The sequence below is a fragment of the Squalius cephalus genome, assembly GCF_949319135.1.
Source record: "Squalius cephalus genome assembly, chromosome: 8".
Taxonomy (NCBI): Eukaryota; Metazoa; Chordata; class Actinopteri; order Cypriniformes; family Leuciscidae; genus Squalius; species Squalius cephalus.
Window position 1 is genome coordinate 25,261,781 of NC_137129.1, and position 22,899 is coordinate 25,284,679.

The 22,899-nt window shown below is 37.3% G+C and overlaps 2 protein-coding genes across 4 annotated transcripts in view; one reads left to right on the forward strand and one right to left on the reverse strand.

Annotated features, from left to right (window-relative positions):
* Window positions 1–4,622: 4,622 nt before the first annotated feature.
* On the reverse strand, window positions 4,623–10,793 carry LOC307163810 (zona pellucida sperm-binding protein 4). Its single transcript, XM_079880043.1, has 11 exons — window positions 10,379–10,793; window positions 10,174–10,292; window positions 9,337–9,553; window positions 9,087–9,209; window positions 8,045–8,217; window positions 7,523–7,620; window positions 6,488–6,642; window positions 6,202–6,379; window positions 5,713–5,851; window positions 5,554–5,628; window positions 4,623–4,714 (listed from the first exon to the last, which is right to left on the reverse strand). Exons 1-11 carry the CDS (start codon window positions 10,626–10,628, stop codon window positions 4,706–4,708), a joined length of 1,536 nt encoding a protein of 511 aa, XP_079736169.1. The 5' UTR covers window positions 10,629–10,793; the 3' UTR covers window positions 4,623–4,705.
* Window positions 10,794–11,380: 587 nt separating this feature from the next.
* Window positions 11,381–22,899, forward strand: part of ints8 (integrator complex subunit 8) — a 140,624-nt gene continuing 129,105 nt past the window's right edge. For 2 of the 3 annotated variants that reach the window (XM_079878961.1, XM_079878962.1), the window contains exons 1-9: window positions 11,381–11,545; window positions 12,016–12,151; window positions 13,840–14,014; window positions 16,710–16,850; window positions 19,067–19,138; window positions 19,222–19,273; window positions 21,413–21,595; window positions 21,690–21,797; window positions 21,974–22,129. In XM_079878961.1, the coding sequence (XP_079735087.1) occupies window positions 12,022–12,151; window positions 13,840–14,014; window positions 16,710–16,850; window positions 19,067–19,138; window positions 19,222–19,273; window positions 21,413–21,595; window positions 21,690–21,797; window positions 21,974–22,129 (1,017 nt within the window). In that variant the 5' untranslated portion in view covers window positions 11,381–11,545; window positions 12,016–12,021. The remainder of the gene's footprint in view (window positions 11,546–12,015; window positions 12,152–13,839; window positions 14,015–16,709; window positions 16,851–19,066; window positions 19,139–19,221; window positions 19,274–21,412; window positions 21,596–21,689; window positions 21,798–21,973; window positions 22,130–22,899) is intronic. The other variant, XM_079878963.1, reaches the window with a different exon arrangement.

The window sequence follows — 22,899 nt, forward strand, 5'->3', positions numbered from 1 at the left end:
TTGTTTTGCCAGTAGGTGTCTCTGGGTAACACTTTTGTGTCTTCAGGTTAATTGATGTGTCGCAGGTGTGGAGAATTGGTTGATTAACCATGCTGTTTATAAGATGCTGGCTTTCTCACCCTCGGAAGGAGTGGAAACAATTGGGCTTGGTCTCTGCTGGTCTCGCTGCTTGGTGGACATGCTGACTTTTTACTCTCTCCAGTCCAAGGCTTGATGTGGTTGTTTTTGTGTTTGTAGATTTTTTTTCTTTTACTTTAAATGTAGTTATGTCTGTTTTCTTGATTAAATATTAAATGTTCCAAATTTGATTGTGTTTGGCCTCCCCATTCATGTTATTGCTCCTTGAACCAAGGGGTTGTAACATTTGGGGGCTCGTTCGAGATTAACTAAATTGGCTAGGGTTTGGATAATTCTTTAATTAGGATTATGATTTGGACAATTCTTTAATTAGAGTTGTGATTTGGATGATTCTTTAATTAGAATTATGTTTTGGACAATTCTTTATTTAGAATTGTGATTTGGATGATTCTTTAATTAGAATTATGATTTGGACAATTCTTAAATTAGAGTTGTGATTTGGATGATTCTTTAATTAGAATTATAATTTGGATAATTCTTTAATTAGAATTATAATTTGGACAATTCTTTAATTAGAATTGTGATTTGTGTAATTCTTTAGAATTACAGTTTGGTTTATCCTTTAGGTAAAATTATTGGTTGGGTAAAGTAAGTTTTGGGGAGTGCCATATAAAAGTATTTTTGTTTTGATTAGTGGTTTTGGACTGGAGAGAGAATTGTCCAGCAGTTGCACAAAATTGTTCAGATGTTGCGGTTTAGACTGCATAAGCCAAAAATAACCCCGTGTTAGGCTGAAGAGCGCTTAACGCTTTTTGTTATTTTAGTTTGTTATTTTAGTTTGTTGTTTTTGGGGCGTCGGACGCGGGTAGACTGGTTAGCAGTTGAGCTGCATGTGGGCGTGCCGAAGACCAGGGTTGAGTATAATTAGTTGTGTATGTATATTATTTAGATACGGGGTGGCTTTAACAAATTTTTCTGGCAGTTGAAGTGTGACCTGTTGGCTTTGGTGAGTATTACATACTTTATTGTTCAAACGTTCTTTTTAGTAACAAAGTAAAATTAAAATGGATTTGTTACAGGATTTTATTGTTGCTCCTACGATGGGTAAATTAGACCGTCTTTCAAAAGAGCAATTATTTAAAGTAGCTGAACATTTCGAGTTTGAATTGGCTTTAACAAAAAGTACTAAGGTAAAACCTCTGCGAGGGGCTGTAGAGGAGAAATTAAGAGAGATGTTGGTTTTGACTTCAGAGTCACAGTCTGATGAGGAGGTGATACCTGAAGGTACTTTGACACCTCATGCGTTGTTAGATCCTAAAAGGTTAACCTATGAGCAACAGTTAGAAATCCTTAAGATACAAAATAAAGAACGTGAATTGGACAGAGAACTTGAGTTACAGAAATTGAGAAGCCAAGAGCGAGAACAAGAACGCAAATTTGAAACTTTCAGAATGCAACAAAGAATGGAGGAGATGAAATTAGCTCAGGACGCAGAACGGTTAAATTTGATCGGACAAGGAAAGCTTTCTGGTGGTAATGGTGGTTCCTTGAATGATCAGGAAATTGCAGGGGCGAGTGGAAATCGAATGACTGGTCTAGTACAGATGATTAAACTCTTACCTAAATTCAATGATCGAGATCCAGATGTTTTTTTTTCTCTGTTCGAAAGCTTGGCTGAGGATAGAGGCTGGAGCGATGCGGAACGTACACTCTTACTACAAAGTGTTTTGGAAAATAAAGCTCAGGAAGCCTTCATCTCCCTTTCTTCTGAAAACCGAAAGAACTATAAAGTAGTAAAAGAGGCGGTTTTGAAAGCCTATGAACTTGTCCCTGAAGCGTATCGGCGACGGTTTAGAGGTTGGAGAAAAGATGAGCGTAAAACACACGTTGAAGTGGCAAGGGAATTGGCTAGTCTTTTTAATCGTTGGCGTACATCATTGTGTGTTAGTACCTTTGAAGAGCTTTCTAATCTAATAGTTTTGGAGCAGTTTAAAAACATCATCCCAGAGCGTGTCGCTATGTATGTAAATGAACATAAAGTGACAACGGCTGCTGAGGCTGCCATTCTTGCGGACGAATATGTACTAATTCATAAAAACACAGGTGATTCTTTTTATAAAAAGGAAGATGGCAGCGGAAATGTAGTGAGAATGAGTCCGAACAAATCCGAGTACACTGGAAAAGTAGATCCAGATTCGAGTTGCAGGTATTGTTTGGAAAAGGGTCATTGGAAAAAGGAATGCCCCATATTGAGAAATAAGTTCAAAACTGTGGATCCAAAGGCCGTTGGTCTTGCGTCTAATACCGCATTAAGTTGAAAAGTAAATGCCTTGTTACAAGCTCACGAGTAATCTATAAAACTATTGTTGGTTCTTGTCTTTGTTTCTTTCACCTCATTTGTGTTCTCTCACCTCATTTGTGTTCTCAAGGCGCCTGAGAGCATTGCGAGGTGGAGTTGATAAAGGGTAGGTGGTGAGTGAGAGAGGGTAAGTGGATCCAATAGTTTTGTTTGATTTTTAAATCTGATTAAATCTCATCTTGTGAATTAGATTATGTTTTGTATGTGTTTTTGTATAATGTTTACAGAGTACCTTTTATAAGGGCCTCTGTCTTTGGGAGGGAGGTGTGATGATCCAAGGGGCTGTGGTGCTTTGTTTTGCCAGTAGGTGTCTCTGGGTAACACTTTTGTGTCTTCAGGTTAATTGATGTGTCGCAGGTGTGGAGAATTGGTTGATTAACCATGCTGTTTATAAGATGCTGGCTTTCTCACCCTCGGAAGGAGTGGAAACAATTGGTCTTGGTCTCTGCTGGTCTCGCTGCTTGGTGGACATGCTGACTTTTTACTCTCTCCAGTCCAAGGCTTGATGTGGTTGTTTTTGTGTTTGTAGATTTTTTTTTTTTCTTTTACTTTAAATGTAGTTATGTCTGTTTTCTTGATTAAATATTAAATGTTCAAAATTTGATCTCTCTCTCTCTCTCTCTCTCTCTCTCTCTCTCTCTCTCTCTCTCTCTCTCTCTCTCTCTCTCTCTCTCTCTCTCTCTCTCTCTCTCTCTCTCTCTCTCTCTCTCTCTCTCTCTCTCTCTCTCTCTCTCTCTCTCTCTCTCTCTCTCTCTCTCTCTCTCTCTCTCTCTCTCTCTCTCTCTCTCTCTCTCTCTCTCTGCATGACTGTGTAAAATAGCACAATATTGCCAAAGCAATAGACATATACATACAGGTAGATAAATAAAAGTGAACCAAAAAAAAAAAAATTTTTTTTTTTTTTACATTTCCATATTATGCATAAATATCACAATGAAAAAATAAATAACAAAAATAAGTACAGAGAGCAGTTTAAGGGAAGAGGGTTCAGCCCTTGTCCCTCATATGATGGCAGGAAGACACATACTGTGCTGCCAGGAGAACACACTCTTTCTCTCCCAGAATATAAGACAGTTTGTCTATGAGGCTCGCTTGTTGGAATTGGGGTAAAATCTGTGCTATTAGTGTGAAATAAGAGTCTCTGATGTGTTTATACTTGCTGCACTCGGTGAGGAAGTGCAGCTCGTCCTCTACGACTCCATCAGTGCAGTGTGAACACAGTCTGAGCTCTCTGGCTCTCCAGCTCGGCTTGTGCCGGCCCGTCTCCACACACAGACTGTGGTCACTAATGCGATACCTCGTCAGGAGCTTTCTCTGACCATAATTACTGATATCGGTCAGGTATGGGGCCAATTTATAATCAGACTTTATTTTGTGGAAGTATTTTAATTTATTTACTTGTGTGACCTTTATCTGCCAATCTTGTATGTATTCTTCTTTGGTTATGTTCCCTATTTCTTTTACTTTTGCGTGTCTGAACTGAATTGTTGGATTAAGTTGGTGTTTTTCCACTAAATGTTGCATGGGGTCGCTCTCGGGGTGTCCTGCCCTGTATCTGAGAGCGCAGTGATGGTAACTCTCTGACTGCGCGTCTGATAGATGGAACCAGAACTTTGCGGCTCTCTTCTGGATCTCAGATAGGAGAGGGAATCTGCCTAATTCTGCCCGGCAACCCAGACTCGGAGCGTTTCTGTGATCTATCTCTATCTCTATCTCTATCTCTATCTCTATCTCTATCTCTATCTCTATCTCTATCTCTATCTCTATCTCTATCTCTATCTCTATCTCTATCTCTATCTCTATCTCTATCTCTATCTCTATCTCTATCTCTATCTCTATCTCTATCTCTATCTCTATGTAGAGAGAATGGTGTCATCTTAGCGGCCCCTAATTTAATAACAAATTATTGTTACCTTAAATTATACGTGTATCTCTGTGAAGCTGCTTTGAAACAATCTACATTCTTAAAAGCGCTATATAAATGAAGATGACTTGAGCTCAAGTTCTCAGCTCGTTCAAGTGAGGTTTTTATATAATATCACTTGATTATATAAAACTGATAAACAGCTTTCTTCCCCGGGGAGCATGTGCCCAGAACACCCAAATTCACATCTTTGTCACCTGTTTCACTGCTGATGAGTTTACATCCCTTTAGTCTTAGGTACTTGCTAGAAATTTACATATTGCACAGATAGAGATAAAAAAAATTTATTCCATGTTAGACTGCACAAACACACTCCAACTGCCAGTGGCTCACCTGGGCCTTATTCATTGAGACTACAACAAAATGAACAATATCAGATTGCAGACAAAAGAAATAAGTCATTGTAATCCATCATGAACATTTGAGAGACTTAAGGCAAGCTTACAATACATGACTTTTGGCCGGATTTTGCTGTCACAAACCCCCAGATCCTGGCCAAATCAGCACTTGTTAATTATTAGCAGTGACATGATCTGAGCTGAGCCAGTCTCGAGCAGTCACAGACGCTATGATAAGATCCAACAGGCCACATGAGCTTTTAGTTTGTACGATGCAACAACGTGGAACTAATCCAGTCAAATCACACTGCAGATGGTATGAACATCTCAGTCTCAAATTTCGTGCATTCATGTGAGAAAACATTTTTTGGGAACACTTTACAATAAGGTTCATTAGTTAACTACCTTAGTTTACATGAACTAAGAATGAAAAATACTTCTACAGCATTTATTAATCTTAGTTTATATTAATTTCAACATTTACTAACATATTAAAATCAAAGGTTGTATTTGTTAACATTAGTTAATGCACTGTGAATGAACATGAACAGCTGGATTTTTATTAAATAACAAAGATTCATAAATACTGTAACAAATGTATTGCTCATTGTTAGTTCATGTTAATTAATACATTAATGAACCTTATTGTAAAGTGTTAACCATTTATTCGATGTTGGTCGAGACTGCCTCTTGACCAAAGCTCTTTCAGTTTGTGCAACTCAACAGCGTTGCGCTCTGCTACAGATGACAAGAAAGAAACCCTTGTTTATAGTGAGCACCACAGCAATTCAGGTAGTTTTGCAGTCCTGTAGTGTGAGCTTGCCTTTAATGTATACAAATTTTGCATAACACACCTTTCCATCAAAACATGTCTCTGCACAGGGCGACCCAGAGGGCATGCACACTTCAGTAGAACACATGAAGTAAATCTGTTTGCAGGGAGGAAACACAGGAACCATCATGTTGCCTTACCAAATCATGATTCTAATCATGTGTTTTTGTCTAATAGTTACCTCCTCATTGAGATATTTATTGGTGGACAAATCCATGAACTGAAAGGCTTTAATCTCAAAGCGACGCTGGTACTGATTCTGAGGCAGATGTTTCACATAAAGTATGGAGGTATTGCCCGAGTCGAGAGGATTGGGGCATCTGAAAAAAAGAAAAAAAAAAGAAAATCATTATCCAAGGATCAATCATGAATAAAAAAAGATATCGGAGATAAGCAAAACTTCTAAGTATGCATATCAAGTTCTTAGCAGCCTATCATTTCAAAAGAAGTTTACTGAACTGAAATTCAAGCAAGTTTTTTTTTAGCTTTCAAACTGGGCTCTCACAACCAATTACAAACAATACATTAAATGTTCATCGGTTTAAAAAATTCTACTCATTGCATAAGCAACAGTTTTAAATTCGATTTCAAAATCAAATCTGCATCCTTAACTCAATGCAATGCTGCAATGTTAGCATCTTTGTTTTGAATTTAAAATGTAGGTTCTTACCCCTCAAAAAGCAGAACCAGGGCACTCTTAGCAGAGCGTGGATAGGCCACACAGTAGTGAACTAGAAGAGTAGCTGTAGGTTTTGGAGATCTCAGACGCAATTCCAGATATACAGGCTTCCCCAAAAGAACATGTAGGGGCTGATGACACTGTGGATAAAACTTGGTGAAAGTCTCGTCTGCAAGGATAAAGGAGAAAATTAACAGAAAATATGAAAATATAAAATATTCTAAAATCACTATTCTGATCAACTCGAGCAACCAGCTTGACAGCTATAGAGCTTCACCCTCAGAAATCAAAAGCTGAACTCCAAACAGTCCTTCAGAGAGCAGGTATGGAGGAAGACTGGGACTCCTAACCATGTACCCTGCACTGGCAAGCACAGGCCTGGAAAGCAAAGGATCAGCTGAATCCTTCTGGTAGCGGCATTCAACCATCAGTCTAAGCAGCACAAAATAAAGAGGAAAAATGAGACAAACAATCTTTACATAGCCATTTAATTAAAGCCAACATGAAACAGAAGTAGCGAAAGTGTTTTCTTCACTATTGTGGCATACGTGTGAAACGGCTCAAACAAGAAAAAAGGCAGGACCACCCATGTGATCAAGGTGAAATCAGCTGAAAAGGAAGATTGTTGTTTTAGTAAGTTAGTACTGTGATGAAAAATTACAAAGGTTTGAAAGTTGAAACCATGCACTAAAATACCAGGGGCTTATACCATAATGGTGGTTGAAAAAACTGGTTGTGTCAACTTAAAACTGAATTGGTTTGTGTTACAGGATTAATCATAAGCCATTCATCAACTTTCTCTATCAACTCAGGCTTTAATCCGGAGTTCATGGAGCACTTACACATGAAAGTGTTACACCAATCACATGCCTTGAAACAGGAAAAACTGTGATTCACTTCAAGAGAATCAGCAAGATTCAAAGATTAAGAGATTGAAGATTATAAAATACATAAATACATTTACACAGCAAGAAGAAAACAGCTTGCTATATCAGTGCAAGTGAAAGTTGTTAAGTTAGTTTATGCACTTGATAAGGTATACAGAGATCTCATTTCATCAGAGGTGTCACTTTGCTCAATTTCTTACCTAGAACATAACCTGCCTCAGAGCAGGTTAGCCACGGAGCACAAGTTACTATTGCAATGAACACCGCTATAAGCCACTTTCATGCTGCCTAAAACTCAAGGTTGGATCAGACTAAACTGAAACATACCTGGCTATCCACCTAAACCAGCTTTATGGTATAGGCCCCTGGAATGTACATTTAAAAAAAAAAAAAAAAACATTTTCAAAGAATTTATTTTCAAAAACCTGATAGGGTTATCCCTGGAGATCACACCATACTTCAGGTTGCGAACTCTGATGAGGGCCTGTACCTCAGCCAGGTAAATTGTCGTCTCGCCTACGACCTGATGTAAAATGACAGCAGTTGTTCTCATTTCTTTCAATCAACCATTTGAATCAATGTACAAGGCAGAGCCAACAAGGGGGTGAAAAATAACAAAGGGGACGTAACGTGACGTAACGCAAGGTATCCCCAGATAGAAAAAACATGTGGCTCATTCACGTAAATAAACCTGTTGCTACCAAAACTATGAAACCAAAAGCTACTGAGAAATGTCAGAGCATTGAAAAATATTACTATAATAAAACAAAGGAAAATTGCCTAAGTCAATATATTTGAACATTTAGCTTAAGTCCATGAAATAATCAGTTTAAATAATCCATGTCATTATTAATTTATTTTCACATTCCTTTTGACTGAGGGGGCAGGACAGTCCGGGTGAGTGAGTCACGCCCCAAAAGATGATGCTTCTAAGGAAAAATACTTACATAAGAACGTGTTCCACACTCAGTGACAGAAAATTTGAAGACGGCCAAGTCTTTGTTGGAGATAACAGGTTTGCAACCAGTCTTCCCAGCAACAATCAAGCTCATGGGGTTCACAGGGAAGTTTGTGAAATCATTGTGAACAGCAAACACAAAATTCTTATCAGCAGTGCATTCTGGGAAAACAAAGTCGAGACAAATGTCCAAATTTGTCAAATGTCAAAACTAATTTTTAATTCACAACAAGTGTGTACGCACATGGACTAACCATAGCTTCGTTCCAATGCTTATAAATTTAGTATTCTAAATGAGCAACCGCATGCACAAGTTTAGATATTTGCATAAAACACTCAAACCACAACATGTCCATAAAGGCATTCCACACACTCTTTCCTTGGAAAAAAGAATCCCACCAGTAAAAATACAACTGTTTTTATAAAATAGGATCAAGGCAAAGGTGACATGACTCATTACATAATTTGCCTACAATACGATTGGTTCTTCATCTGTATAATCCAGCAAATCGTTCTCAAAATCACAAGTTTAAGAGAAGTTTCTAGAGAATTCTATGCTTTAGTAAATGCCGTTATTGCAGTAATTTTACTTAACTACCAAATCTGTTAATCAGAACATAAACGCATCAAATTCAGGTGTTTTTAAAAGTACAAGGAAAATAAATAGGCCAAATTTGAAAGCAAAGCAGAAAACCCTGACTCCTTGGAACATGTCAAATGTATGGGTTTGTAATGCCAAACACCACCTGTAGGGAAACAACAATTTAACAATCAATATGGCAACTGTAAAATGGAAGTCTCTCCTTTCAACTGTAAGAGGCAATTGCTTTTTGATAAAGGAATTGTCTTTTCTTCACTCAACACATGTGCATTAAGTGGACCAACCTTAAAAAAATTAAAAAATGTTAAAAAAAAACCCAGGACTTGAATTCATGGTACCATTGTTGTTACTTGTAAAACTGACTTGCCTTAATATACGCTAGTTTCTCGCATTACAGTTTTAGCTGTGAAGTATATAAGAAAGAACATACCATCCATGGGATAGTAGCAGACTGAGGTCATTGCATCAAAACAGCATCCTATGGTCAGGCACTTCTCTTGCGTTATACCTGAAATGCTACACAACACTCTCTGATCGGCAGAGATGCTGCAGCCTTAAATGAAAACAAGAAAAGCGGAGTTAATTTGAGGAAAGAAGCAGGACTTCAAATTCAAAGAAGTTAATAGCTGGAATGTAGCAATGCAAAGTTATAAATGTTCAAGAGTGAGTTTCACATTCACCAACTGGTTTGCCGTTCAGCAGCAGCAGGTTTGGTGGGGATTGGGGAGATGATTGAGAAGGTTGTGCAGGCGGTAGTCTCGCACACGTCTGATCTGACTGCACATTGAGCCGTTTTAGGGAAGCAGTGAGACTTTGTTTTGCATCACAAGACAATGTAGCGACATCCAACTTTCCAGCTTCATTTGGATAGAGGACCCTCAGGGTATAATAGCCATCCTAAAGACAAAACAATCATGAGAGAAAGCTGGGTGCAACATGAAACTGCATTTGCAACTAATATTTTAGGTAGGAAAGTATAGGGCAGAATTTAAGATTAGTTGAGAGGTGAAAAATAAGAGTGCTTGGACATCAAAAGAAAAAGACCATTTGTTTCACAGGTGCATCAAGACATTCCATTTTGCTATTACTTTTTTTCTTTAGAATAACATGCACTGACAGTAAACCATTTACAACAGGACCATGAATGTGTACAAAGTTAAAAAGATTGTTCATCTGTCATGTTGTGTCATACCTCTATGCATATCTTTTGTAAGCTTTTAACCAAACCAATCATTTGTAACTCACTTTAGATAAAAAGCATCTGCCAATAATGTTAATCTTTCTTCTGTGGAACACAATTTTGGCAGTCAATAGGGTTCAAACTACAGTGACATTCACAATGTAAAATAAACAATTAAACACACAAACAACAAAATATTTTTCAAAATATCTTTTGTGTTTCACAGAAGAGAGAAAAGCATGCAGGTTTGGAACGACGTAGGAGTGAATAAATGACTACTATAATAGCTGACTTGATGTGAACTTCAAGAGCAGAAATGTTTCCATAACTTAAATACCTCCAAGGTGACATGACAGCCAGTGTAGTCAACAACCAAAATATTACGTCCATGGCCTTGTGTCAGAGAGTATCCACAGGCCACTGGGGCCTGTAGCACAGATTCAATCACTGCAAAACCTGAAAATATTTATGCAAAAAATTAAATGCCAATTAAAATGACATGTATGAAAACAAACAATTGCTATAGGCCACTAAATACTTACCCAAGATTTTGACCTGACTGAGAGAACCAGAGGGCAAAATCGCTTTCATAGTATTATTATTACAGTAAACTGCCAACTCCGATTTCATTTTATGTTTACTGTTTTTAGCCAGCACTTCTGATTTATTAGCTTCACCATCAGAATAATTATAATCTACGCCTGAAAAATTATCTAAAGAAGAGATCGGCGATATAAACAAATCAATGTAGCACAAAAACAAAATTATTGTTTTCACTCCCTGCCAAGCCATGTGTGCCTAAAACGCAGCAAAAGATGGGATAGAAAATAAAATGCTGCAAAATTCAAATAATTAAAGTGTTACTTCATTCATAACACCTGTCTCCACCAGTTCCTATAATTAGCTGAATATGAAGTAGGTCACATGCGCTTTTCTCAACAAAACAAAAGGCCTTTGTTGAAAAAACGACCTGACCTAATTAGAATTCATTATAATGTGTCTGAAAACTCAGAACGCAGTGCCATCGCAGCGAATGACATTCTGTTCTCTGCTGCCCGAAACTGAGGAAACGGCACGTTTGATGTTTGGTTGATCAATCAGTGGAAACAGGCGTTTTCAGCCACGTGCTTCACACAATACCAAAACAAACGTTTTGTTGTTTGAAAACAACCATGAATTAACTTCCATGTTGTTTCCTAAAGATGTTGTTTTGTTCAATAGTATTATGTTACACATATTATCTTTAAAATCTTTTTCTGCAAATTCCGCTGAAGATTCTTTGCAACATTCCTTGAATTATTAATAAAAAAGATTGCAGTCTTTGAATCTAAAAGCCTGAACAATAAGTATGGTATGTACGTTGAACTTTACTTAACCCAATTGTGAAAATACATATTTACATTTTTCCTTTTTATGGATTTATTTAGTCTTTAATTGTTTTATATTATTATTATTTATTGATGCTTTGTATTATTTATTCATTTATTGATGCGCCACACTCCATCTCAGAAGGTGGCAGAAATGCACAATACATTTGCTTGCCAGCCGCCAATAAATCGAAAGAAGAAGACAACCGCCTGCACAGTTAGCGGCGCTGTTTCGTTAGTCTCTCATAGACTCTCTACAATGAAGAAAACTCATTGACGTCTTGTATTAATATAAACAGATTGTGATATCTATAATATTATTTATTCAGACGTTCCAAACAGGTGAGTGATAATGCAGGAAAGGGTAAAAACTTTCCAGAGTGTCTCTTTCAGTGGGACTGATCAAAGACAAAAGCATCGTGAGCTAAGTTGATCGTAGAGACCTTTGATGACAATAGTTATATGGTCTACTTAGGCTGATGGCTATGTTTTTGGGAAACGTAGCCCTGAACAGAGCTTGATACTAGTATATCTAAACCTTACTGTCACCAATATCTCTATCGTTAATGATTTTCAGTTTCTAAAATGTAATGAAATAACAACATGATTGCAATTAAAAGCTCAAAGATGTAATCCAGTACATCACAGACATGGACTGTGCCAAAACCTAGTGAGATGCCTACCTATACTATACATAATTTTTAGGCATATGCATTCTAATCTCAAACCCCAAAATACTGTTTAGTTCATCAGCTCACTATATTTTGAGGCAGAGTTAATACTGAATGTTATGTGCTAATGTTTTTCTGCAGGTTAGAATGAGTGCTGAAGCTGCAGACCGGGAGGCGGTGACTGGCAGTCGGCCCTGCACCCCACCACAGACCTCCTGGTTTGAGTTTCTGCTTGATCCATCATTACTGGAGCAGCACTTACAGGGCCCTCATCCAGGTATCTTATACACTAAAAAACGGATCATGGAGTTGCTTGCTTGTAAATGAATGAGCACTTCAGACTATATACTTATACTCAAGGGTTAGTTCACCCAAAAATGAAAATTCTGTCATTGATAACTCACCCTCATGTTGTTCCAAACCCATAAGTCTTTCGTTCATCTTCGAAAAAAAATGTAAGATTTTTTTTTTTAATGACATCTGAGAGCTTTCTGTCCCTCTATAGACATCTATGCAACTGAAACTTTGACGCTTCAAAAAGTTAAGAGATCGTAACAATTTATTCCAAATTTTCTGAAGCGACTCAATCACTTTATATGATGAACAGATTGAATTTAGGCTTTTATTCACATATAAACATTGATCAGCAAATATTAACAGAAGCTCAACCAGACCTGCTTGATGCTCGAGAACAAACCTCATTTGTTCTTGCTGAAGCTCAAAAGTGCTGCATAACACTAGAATGATCCTCATTGGTTCTTGCTGAAGCTCAAAAGTGCTGCGTAACACGAGAATGATCCTCATTGGTTCTTGCTGAAGCTCAAAAGTGCTGCGTAACACGAGAATGATCTTATTACGGGAATGATGCTATCCTAGCCCCTCTTCCCAGACTCTCTGTGAGTCCTTGGTGATTATGCACTATATGAGCCCCGGGCACCTGCCCTTGGGACTTTGGTGACGGATCTCAGCACGCACGGCGTTTTACACTGTTCCCCTAGCGTAAGATATTACGCAGTACGAGAGACCTCTCGTAAGAGAACGTACTCGGTTACTAACGTAACCTCGGTTCTCTCTAGAAGAGGGAACGAGTACTGCGTATCTTTGCCGTGCCTGCAACACGCTCTGGTTCGCTTCGGCGATGAAAAAACAGATTCTATCAGCCTGTCGAGCATATTTTTAGGCCCAAGCTACGCCTGTTTCGGCGGGATGTGACGTAGTGGGCGCGAAGTGCCCCCCCCGTCACGAGGGGCCTCTCTCGATAGGCTGCTGCAGTTGCAGCAGGGCAGCCAATAGGCGCGCGAGCCGTCTCGCCTATGTCTGTATGCTGCTGCAACGCGTTTTACATTATTTAAAAATTAAGGATAATTTTTGGCTTCAATATCTCGCGGAAAAGAGATTTTCCCCTAGCGTAAGATATTACGCAGTACGAGAGACCTCTCGTAAGAGAACTTTTATGTTACCATGAGAAGTGTAAAATAGTTTCGGTTCATTTTATGAAACCGTGGCAGGACAATGTAAGTAACTAAACCAAATGTCGGAAAGACAAAGAAATCCTCTAACGTTGTTCGAAGGAGATTGCATATTATTAGGACTTTACTGTATAAGTGCACTGTATGTCACACTGTATGGTCAGCATGTTAACTTGTCTTCATGTCTGCTAATGCTTAATGTTTCAGCTGATGTCAAATTAGTTTTAAGCCCCTCCCCTGCAACTATATGTCATATACAGTCCATTTTTTCACCATCCAAATATATTCTGCATTGAAAAAAATCAAGTCCTGCCTTTAAGTTATTGGATATGCTGTTTTACTTGGATACATGTCAAAATACAGAAGTAAAATTACCTGCAAATGCTCTTTTATGTTGACAGTTTCCACAGGTCCTCATGTCAACAAAGAAAAAAGTTCAGATAACCTTAGTTTCCTAAGATGAGATTTAGAATTGAATTGTGTATGTTTTCCACAGATCCATCTCCTGTTCAGCTCATCATTCAGTTTCTTGAGCAAGCCTCCAAACCATCTGTGAATGAGCAGAACCAGGTCCAGCCACCAGTGGACAACCGGAGGAACCGCACACTGAAGCTAATGGCACTTAAGGTTGCCGCCCACCTGAGATGGGACCTGAACATACTAGAGAAAGGGTGAGTGAAGATAAAATGTTTGATTTAGGGTTGTTTTTTGTTTTTGTTTTTTTGAGGTTTATTGCAAGTTTACAAATTTAGAACAGCCACCCACAAAGCAGTCCTTGGGCATTGTGACAGTGATTTCCACTTACATTTTCTTAAAGGGTCATATGATGCTTTTGTGTGTAATGTATCTGTTTGTGTGTGTATAAGATCTTCAAAGTTACTTCTCCAGACCTGCCAAAAAGTCTTTATCGAAGTCCAGATATTACTTGATATTACTGTATGTAAAGCTATACATGCAGAAAGAAGACTGCTTCAGTGAATTGTAGTGTTGTCACCATGTCGAGGAGACTGTCTGTGTTTCGATGCAAAAGCAAAACCTCTTTGTTTGGCTTTGCGAAAATGGATCAACTTAGAAACCAGTGGTTAAGATTTATTTATATTTCTGTTCCTGAGCAGTACAACCCAAAAGTTAGCTTGTGTATTAGCTTAGTGTTTGCTTAGTGCATTTTACGCAGCTGCTGCACATTTTCTCTTAATTAGAAATATACACTTCAGTATGTTTTTTGAACTGAATTTTATCTTGTCACTTCAGGACATAAAGTTGTTACAGTGAAGAAGACAAACTAAACTGTTATAACGTAAGAGAGGTACAAAATAAAAACTTACCACTGTCAAATGTACTGCCGAAGTCATGCTTGCAAAGTTGTTTCCGAGCAATCTGCTTGATCATCCGCATTTTCAGAATCTTACTCTGGCTCGAACTGATACGATAATACAGACAACATCATTACTTTGTGTTTACAGTTGCTTTAAAAGCCTTGGAAGCTGAAGATTGTGATTGTTAAGGGCCGTTACGTTTCTTACACACGCTTGAGGTTTTTGACCAATCACGACCCACTGGGCCAGCTGGCCAATCAGAGCACTCTGGACTTTTCGAAGGAGAGATTTTGGGTGCTTCTCAAATCTTATTTGTGTATCCTCCTTTCCTTCCTCGCTTCCATTCCCCAGAGGAACTGAATCAAGTGAAATTATATATCCTCACTCCCTTTAGCATCACTTCAAAGCGTTGCCATGTAATGAGGACTCTACACCGTTGTATTTAGCTTTCACGTTGGGATTCTTGAACATTACAGATAATTATTTATATTGTAATAGTTTCAACCTCCACAAAATAACACAATTGTCTGTATTTTTTTTTATATTAACAGTTTATTATTATCATTTAATTATTCCCAGTGCTTTTAATTTGTTGTATAGTATTACAGTTTGTTTAATTTCCTTTAATTTTCTTGTGTTTTGATATAATTCTGCAACTGTCCCTCTACAGTTGTTGTAATTTGACATACACCACAGTGAAGCAGTTCTAAATGTTAATGTGTTGCATATTAACCCCTGCAGGCATTAAAGGATTAGTTCACTTTAAAAAAAACTTTTGCTAATAATTTACTCACCCCCATGTCATCCAAGATGTCCATGTCTTTCTTTCTTCAGTCGAAAAGAAATTAAGGTTTTTGATGAAAACATTCCAGGATTTTTTTCCATATAAAAATGGGCCCCAAACGGTTCAAGGTCCAAATGACAGTTTCAGTGCAGCTTCAAAGGGCTTTAAACGATACCAGACGATGAATAAGAGTCTTATCTAGCGAAACGATCGGTCATTTAAAAAATAAATAAAAAAGTTTACGTTTTATAAGCACAAATGCTCGCCTTGCTCTGTTCTGTGATGCGCGTTCGTGACGTCACGTAATACGCAATTACGTTGAAAAGGTCACACTTTACGTAGACAGAAGTACCGAGTCAGTGTTTACAAATGTGCGGAAGGAGGACCATATACACATATTCAAATGTCTTTGTGTCAGTTTATCGTTTAAAATGCCCATTTCGTGTGCGTATCCTGGGTGTTTTAATATTAAAAAGCCTAAAAGAAAATTTCAAGCATGACTTTTTCAACGTAATTGCGTATTACATGACGCCACGAACGCGCATCACAGAACAGAGCAAGGCGAGCATTTGTGCTTATAAAACTTAATTTTTTTTATTTTTTTTTTAAATGACCGATCGTTTCGCTAGATAAGACCCTTATTCATCGTCTGGTATCGTTTAAAGCCCTTTGAAGCTGCACTGAAACTGTCATTTGGACCTTGAACCGTTTGGGGCCCATTGAAGTCCATTATATGGAAAAAAATCCTGGAATGTTTTCATCAAAAACCTTAATTTCTTTTCGACTGAAGAAAGAAAGACATGGACATCTTGGATGACATGGGGGTGAGTAAATTATCAGCAAAAGTTTTTTTAAAAGTGAACTAATCCTTTAACTACAAATATACAAATATATCAAATTTATATATCAAAACGAAACATCAAAACAAATTAACTTCAGGCCTACATTAAAGTTATTCTCTATTATCTATTAACCAATACAAGATGCATTAATTTAAAAATTAAAAGCAATAAGCCATTAAAATCAAGAGACGTAAATAAGTGTTATTTACTGAAAAGTACACGTTATACATCGAAATTAAAGGCACTGTCAAACTTATAACCCACATTTACATGTTAACATTCTATTACACCCAATAAATAATATAAATACTTTTAAAATAGCATCATATGACCCCTTTAAGAAAATGTAAAGATTGTGTTGGACATTGATATCAAATGGTAAAAAAATAAAGTGTCTTGTTTTGTCTTTCTGTTTGAATCACAGTTTGACCATCCCTGTACTCAATATGTTATTGAATGAGCTTCTGTGTGTCAGTCGTGTTCCTCCTGGAGTTAAACATGTGGATCTGGACTTGTCCACCCTGCCGCCCACCACAGCTATGGCTGTGCTCATCTACAACAGATGGTCAGTGTGCCGTTCATTTGTATGTCACAGCTTAGGTAGGGTTAGGTAACTATTTATAATGTATGGCATTATACATGTATATATTATGTATGTAATGCTGCGTTCCTTGGAGGTCGCATTTATCGGCCATGAACATCATTGAGGCTGCTTATTTTCAGAAAAGTTACCATTACATTCCAAAGTGAAGGAGAAATGACAGTAATTTACGTTTTAAGAGAGCATGCATCACAATAGTAAAGTTTATAATGGTTGTTTTTCTGGCATTTTCCATTATGAATACGCAGCCTTCGAAATGAAACAGCTTATATTTATAGTTCCTATGTTACTCTTAGCAATAAGTCAGTAATGAACATTATATTAATTATTAACAGGTCAGTAATGTATAGTCAGAAATCAATATTAATTTATAAAATATATGATTGAAACTAGGGGTGTGCAATATCACGAATTTTGATCATGGAAGATTAAAATGTCTCCATGATCTGCTTTTGAAGAAATATCGTAGTATCGTGCTATAGATTCTATCAGTTGCAGTTCTGGTGCCTCCATCTCAACATATTGTACAAAGCGACTTACATTCACATCACATGTTAACGCAAAGGTAGAGTTACACTCACGGGAAACTGCAATTCAAATTCATTATTTGCATGTGCTTTAAAGCCTTGCCGGTTAAACATTTAATTCATGTGCTGATGCGCTTTTTTAACGTGCTTTTCTGAGCGCATACACTGGCAAACAGCGCATGCTTACTGGACTAAGTTATCTTTCGAGTCATATTGCGCCAATACTGTCAAACACACACAAGGTTTACATAGACACTTTTGGTTATGTCTAAAGTGTGAAGGGTTAAAATTTAAGAATATGTTTAAGATCTGCTGATCTTACTTCCTTACATAACATCACATGAAAAACTAAGGTGAATTACACTGTAATGGGCATTCAAGGTGAACATGATGGCATCAATTTACTGATCAGAAGTCAGCTTTAAGTCAGCTGTCTAAACATTGTAATAGTCAGGGGTTTTATACCATCTTTGATCTTCCAACTAAGAGCTGAACTGTGTGTGACTGTTACATAGTCTTAGTTCTCGGGACCATTTGTGTTTATACCATTTGGGGAAGTCAGTTGGGGGCAATTGCCTCTATTGTCTTTAGATGATTAGATGTAGTGGTCAGCCCTAAGTCTGTGTGTAAGTTCAGCACCTTTAAGGACAGCCCACTGAAAGGCCTATAAAGAAACCATGTAAAGAATGTTAGCCAGAATGATTTGGGAAGAACTGCAGCCGCGTACAGCGAAGTCCTCAATAAAGAATAACTTTGTTTGAACGTGATCCCCAACGTCTCCTGGTCTCTTGCTTCGACGAAGAAAAAGTTTTCAACAAGTGTAAGCAAAAGTAAACGTTTGAGAGAAAATCGGATGCGTGTCTGTATATTAGTTGCATGCAGGTCTTAAAGTGACAGTTGTTTAATAGTAAACATGCTATTCATAGGGGTAGTTAACCCAAAAATGAAAATTGTCTTTATTTACTCACTCTAATGTTGTTCCAAACCTGTATTAATTTCTTTGTTGTGCTAAACTCAAAAAAGATATTTTGAAGAATGTGGGTACCCAAACAGTTGCTGGTCCCCAGTGACTTCCATAGTATATTTTATTCCTACTATGGCAGTCAATGGGGACCAGCAAATGTTTGGTTACCCACATTCTTCAAAATAAATTTTATTTTCAACAGAAGAAATAAACTCATTTGGATTTAAAACAGCTTGAGGGAGTATGTGATGACAGAATTTTAGTTTTTGGGGGAACTATCCCTTTAATGTTAATAAAACAACAAAAAACAAAGAGAAAATCAGAAAACCAAAAAAAAGTTACATATTACAGCTTTAATTTTATTAAATTATTATGCGGTGTTACCATTTTTTCTTCTACAGTATATTGTTTTTTGTCTAACCTGTAATGTGCATGTCTTCAGCTGGACCCGTATTTCTAATCAAAGTCAGTTTGTGATGCTTCTCTCTAGCCTCCTAATATAAATCAGTACTACATGTATGAACAGTTGAAACATTTATATTATGTAATATTATATTATAATGCAAATTTGTTTAGCTTAAATAAGTGTTTTACACTAATTGATTTCTGATGAAAATAAAGTAGTACAGAAGAAAGTCAGCCTTAAGCTGATTGCTGTGTTGATGTTGTAATATGAACTTTCTCAATAGGGCCATTCGTACCATTGTGTTGAGCAGCTTTCCTGAGAAACAGACCAAACCTGGACCACATCAGCTGAATATGTAAGGAAGTAAAGACATATGTAAAGGCAGTTTTTGTGTTGTGTTCTGTTGAATTTGTTCTAATTTTGTTGTGTGTCCTCTAGGATGAATCTGGTCCAGCAGGAAAAGGAACACACAGAGAACATACTGAGTGTGGTATGACTGAAACTTGCTTGTAAGATACATGCTTGTAGCTGTCTGCAGTGTTTTTATATACTGATATTTCTTTGCTCTTACTCTGGGTAATAAAAGAAGATGTTCATACAGGATGTGTTACTAATACAACACCAATATAATAGCAATATTTAGTGCAACAGATTAACAGCAAAGGAAACGTGGCGACTTCCATTTGTTTGCATAGACAAACATAGGGTTCATACGGTCATGAAAAACCTGGAAAGGTCATGGAATTTTAAAATGGCAATTTCCAGGCCTGGAAAAGTTTTGGAAAAGTAAATAAACCTAGAAAGTTTTGGAAAAGTCATGGAAATTAGTTTTAAAATATTTATATAATAGAATATATGTTTAAGTGATAATATTGGTTGAACAAACTACAATACTTAACATTCAATCAATCCATTTCGACTGCGGCATTTCTATCAGGTTTCGTTTTACAGCGTTGAGCATTATAACCAATCAAACATGTTTCCATTGAGCTTGAGTGTGATGGCCAATCACAGGCGTTAAGATTAGTCATCGCTGAAACGAAGAGTTTTGTTCAAGTGCTCGTGTTCTCTGATATAATTCTGACTGAAACTTGCGAATTCTCCCTTCATAAAACAACAAAATGCAGATTTGTTGTAAGAGATTAATGTTGCAGTGTAGTCAGCTTCCGGGATTTTAACAGCAGTGTTTGTGAAAGTGCCTAAACTCGCACTAGACCCAAGTTATGGACAGCCTCATTCCTGGCACTGTGTATCTTTAGCACGGCGTGCTCTTTATACGCAAAAGTAATCTTTTACTTTCATCTGGTACGCAAAATTTACTCTCTGGGTAGAATTGTTTGGGTGTCTATTATATGTACGCTAAAAAAAGTGCATATTGGATGCTTGTAAAAGGTAATTTATGCGTATAAAGGGCATGCAAAATGAAAGCTTGGACTCGTGCTATAGATACGCAGTACCAGGAGATTGGGCTTGATCGGTCACATTCTCTGCTCCCTTTCTGTATACAGTTTATTCCAGTTAATATAATTTATTCATCATGCTTATAAGATTGTGTAGTCTGCATTTTCGAATGCGTAAAAAGCAATACATTAATTCATAAATTGTTAGATCGTTTTATCTGTGTAGCCAGAATATGACGTGCAGTTTCCCCAAACACAAAAACATTTTTATGTGTTCTATTAATCTACGTTAATAATCAGTAGGCCTATTACAATATCAAGAGCATTAAATGACAATAATGGCCCTGTAATGAGTTCCTGTTAACTTTTTGAGTTGGAGTAATTGAGTAATTGAGTATTGAGTAACATTAAAAAGTCTTTGTAAATAAACATTTATGCTATTTCAAATGCAGCTTCTGTTCCACCTTTGCAGTGTAAAGATGGCTTTTGTTAATGATACAATTTTATTGGTAGGCCCTAACAGTTTAGTATAGTATTTCTGATTGAGTGATTAAGTATTTGACATAAAAGACAACACAGGTAATCATAACAATTGCACTTATGTAAAAGAAAATGCCCCTGGAAATCAATTGCAAGGAAAAGTTAATGGAAAAGTTCATTTCTGCCCCTGGCATGGGGTAACGTCTGGCAGTTACAGTTTGTACTTAGGTGTAAATTGCAGAAATGAAAAAATAAACTTGACTGTTTTGGGGGAATTCAAATAGGGATGTTATCTTGTTGATGATTGATGGTTATCCAATGAGATTAATGGTAAATAGGAGGCAAATCTGTATTAAAATCTTCTTAGTTACCAATTTTTGTATTCCAAAAGTTGGTCTCTGGAACTGCCACCTTGTAAAGTCGTCTCACTGGTGTGTCAGTGTTATTCAAATAAATGTTTATTTTGTATTAACCCACATAACTTAATTAGTTAAGATATGCTGTAATTTAAAATTTGAATTTCTTATCTTACATGTATACACAGACGTTTCATGGAACATTAGGTCATGAATATTTGCCTCAAAAGTCATGGAAAAGCCATGGAAATTTATTTGTAGAAATGTGTACGAACCCTGCCACAATAAAGCAATAGCAGACAGTAGCGAGAATGCATTTCTTCAAAATGCCACTTCCTTTCTCAAAGAAAGCTCATGATAGCCCTGTCACTTGTTTAACGCTCTGCTTTTCAGCTCAGAGAACAGGCCACAGACTCTATCATGGTGTTAGAAAGAGCCCTGAACATTAAAAAAGACTTCTACATCCACACTATTTGTACCCTTGACCTGCTAGCTGCTGATCCCAGTACAGCCAATGGAGAGACTGAGTCCTCCACCGCAGGACTGCACATCAGCGCTGATCACCTGCACTGTCAGGTGTGTCCTACAGAGAATATATAACGGTGCCCATTCATCATGTATAGATATGTTCTGTTATTAAAAGTGAACAATGTTCATATCTGTCTGACAGGTGCATTACGATTTAGGAGGCATTTACTTTCAGCAAGGCTGTTCTGAGACGTTAGTGTATGAGAAAGCCAGAGAACACTTCAGAATGGCACGAGAACTTTTCACAAAGGTGAGACATAATCAAATTAAAGGAACACTTTACCCAAAAAGGAACATGCTGTCATTATTTAATCAGGTTCATGACATAACTGAAATGCATTCAAGATTGTACTAATCTGTTGAGGTAATCAATACACATTTCTGAATCATGACTTTCTTTATTCATTTTGTTGTGTCTGATGGCAGCTGGATTTCTCTGCAACTCTTTGTTGTTTGGATGAGCAGCGGTTGGCTGGATACTGGAGCGCCTGCAGAACTCTGACCGGAACCTCAGACCCCAACGAAAGCCAACACACCCCGTATGGCCAGATCAGCGGCTTCATGAGGAACCACAATTATGGGGTCAGCCAGAACTCTCAATGCACTGTGCCATTAAATATCTTGAGATGAACAGAGTACCATGGTACTCTTATTGATTAAAAACCCTTAATGATCACATGACAAAAATTAAAACCAGGGTTGTGGACTCGAGTTGCATAATTTAGACTTGACTTGAGTCCCAAATGTGATGACTTGTGTCGACATAATCAAAAGAATGTTGCTAAATTGTGGGACGTGTTTGATAATTAAAAGCACAATAATCCATGATGCATGAGACGCTGTTTCCAACTTCAAGGCAGCTTTCTGTGTGTATGCTCCGAAACGGACCACAACTAGACAAGCAAATTATACTTTAGGTTTTACTCACAGCTCTTCAATGAATAACTTTAGATTTAATAATATATTAATTAAAGATTTAATTAATAAATCTATTAATTTATACTGTGAAAAAGAATGACATTAAGACATGATTCTATTATATTATATTGTACACGTATAGATAGGCTACCTCGTCTCTGTGACAGGTTTTTTTTTTGTTTTTTTTTTAGACTGCACGACTATCTGAGGTAGCATTCAGGTGAAGTTGTGTGCACAGCACGATGGATTGGCAACAGGGGGTTTGGCAACACACACAGAAGTGAACGCTTCGTTGATTCTCTCAGATCGCGTCTTTGATAATGCACACTTGCGTGATTGTCACTCGCGTGAACGAGCACCGATTTGCCTTCAATTTTGGGCACTTGTCTATGATTTCGCAAAATTGGTCGAAGTGTTAAAATCGTGTAGTGTGA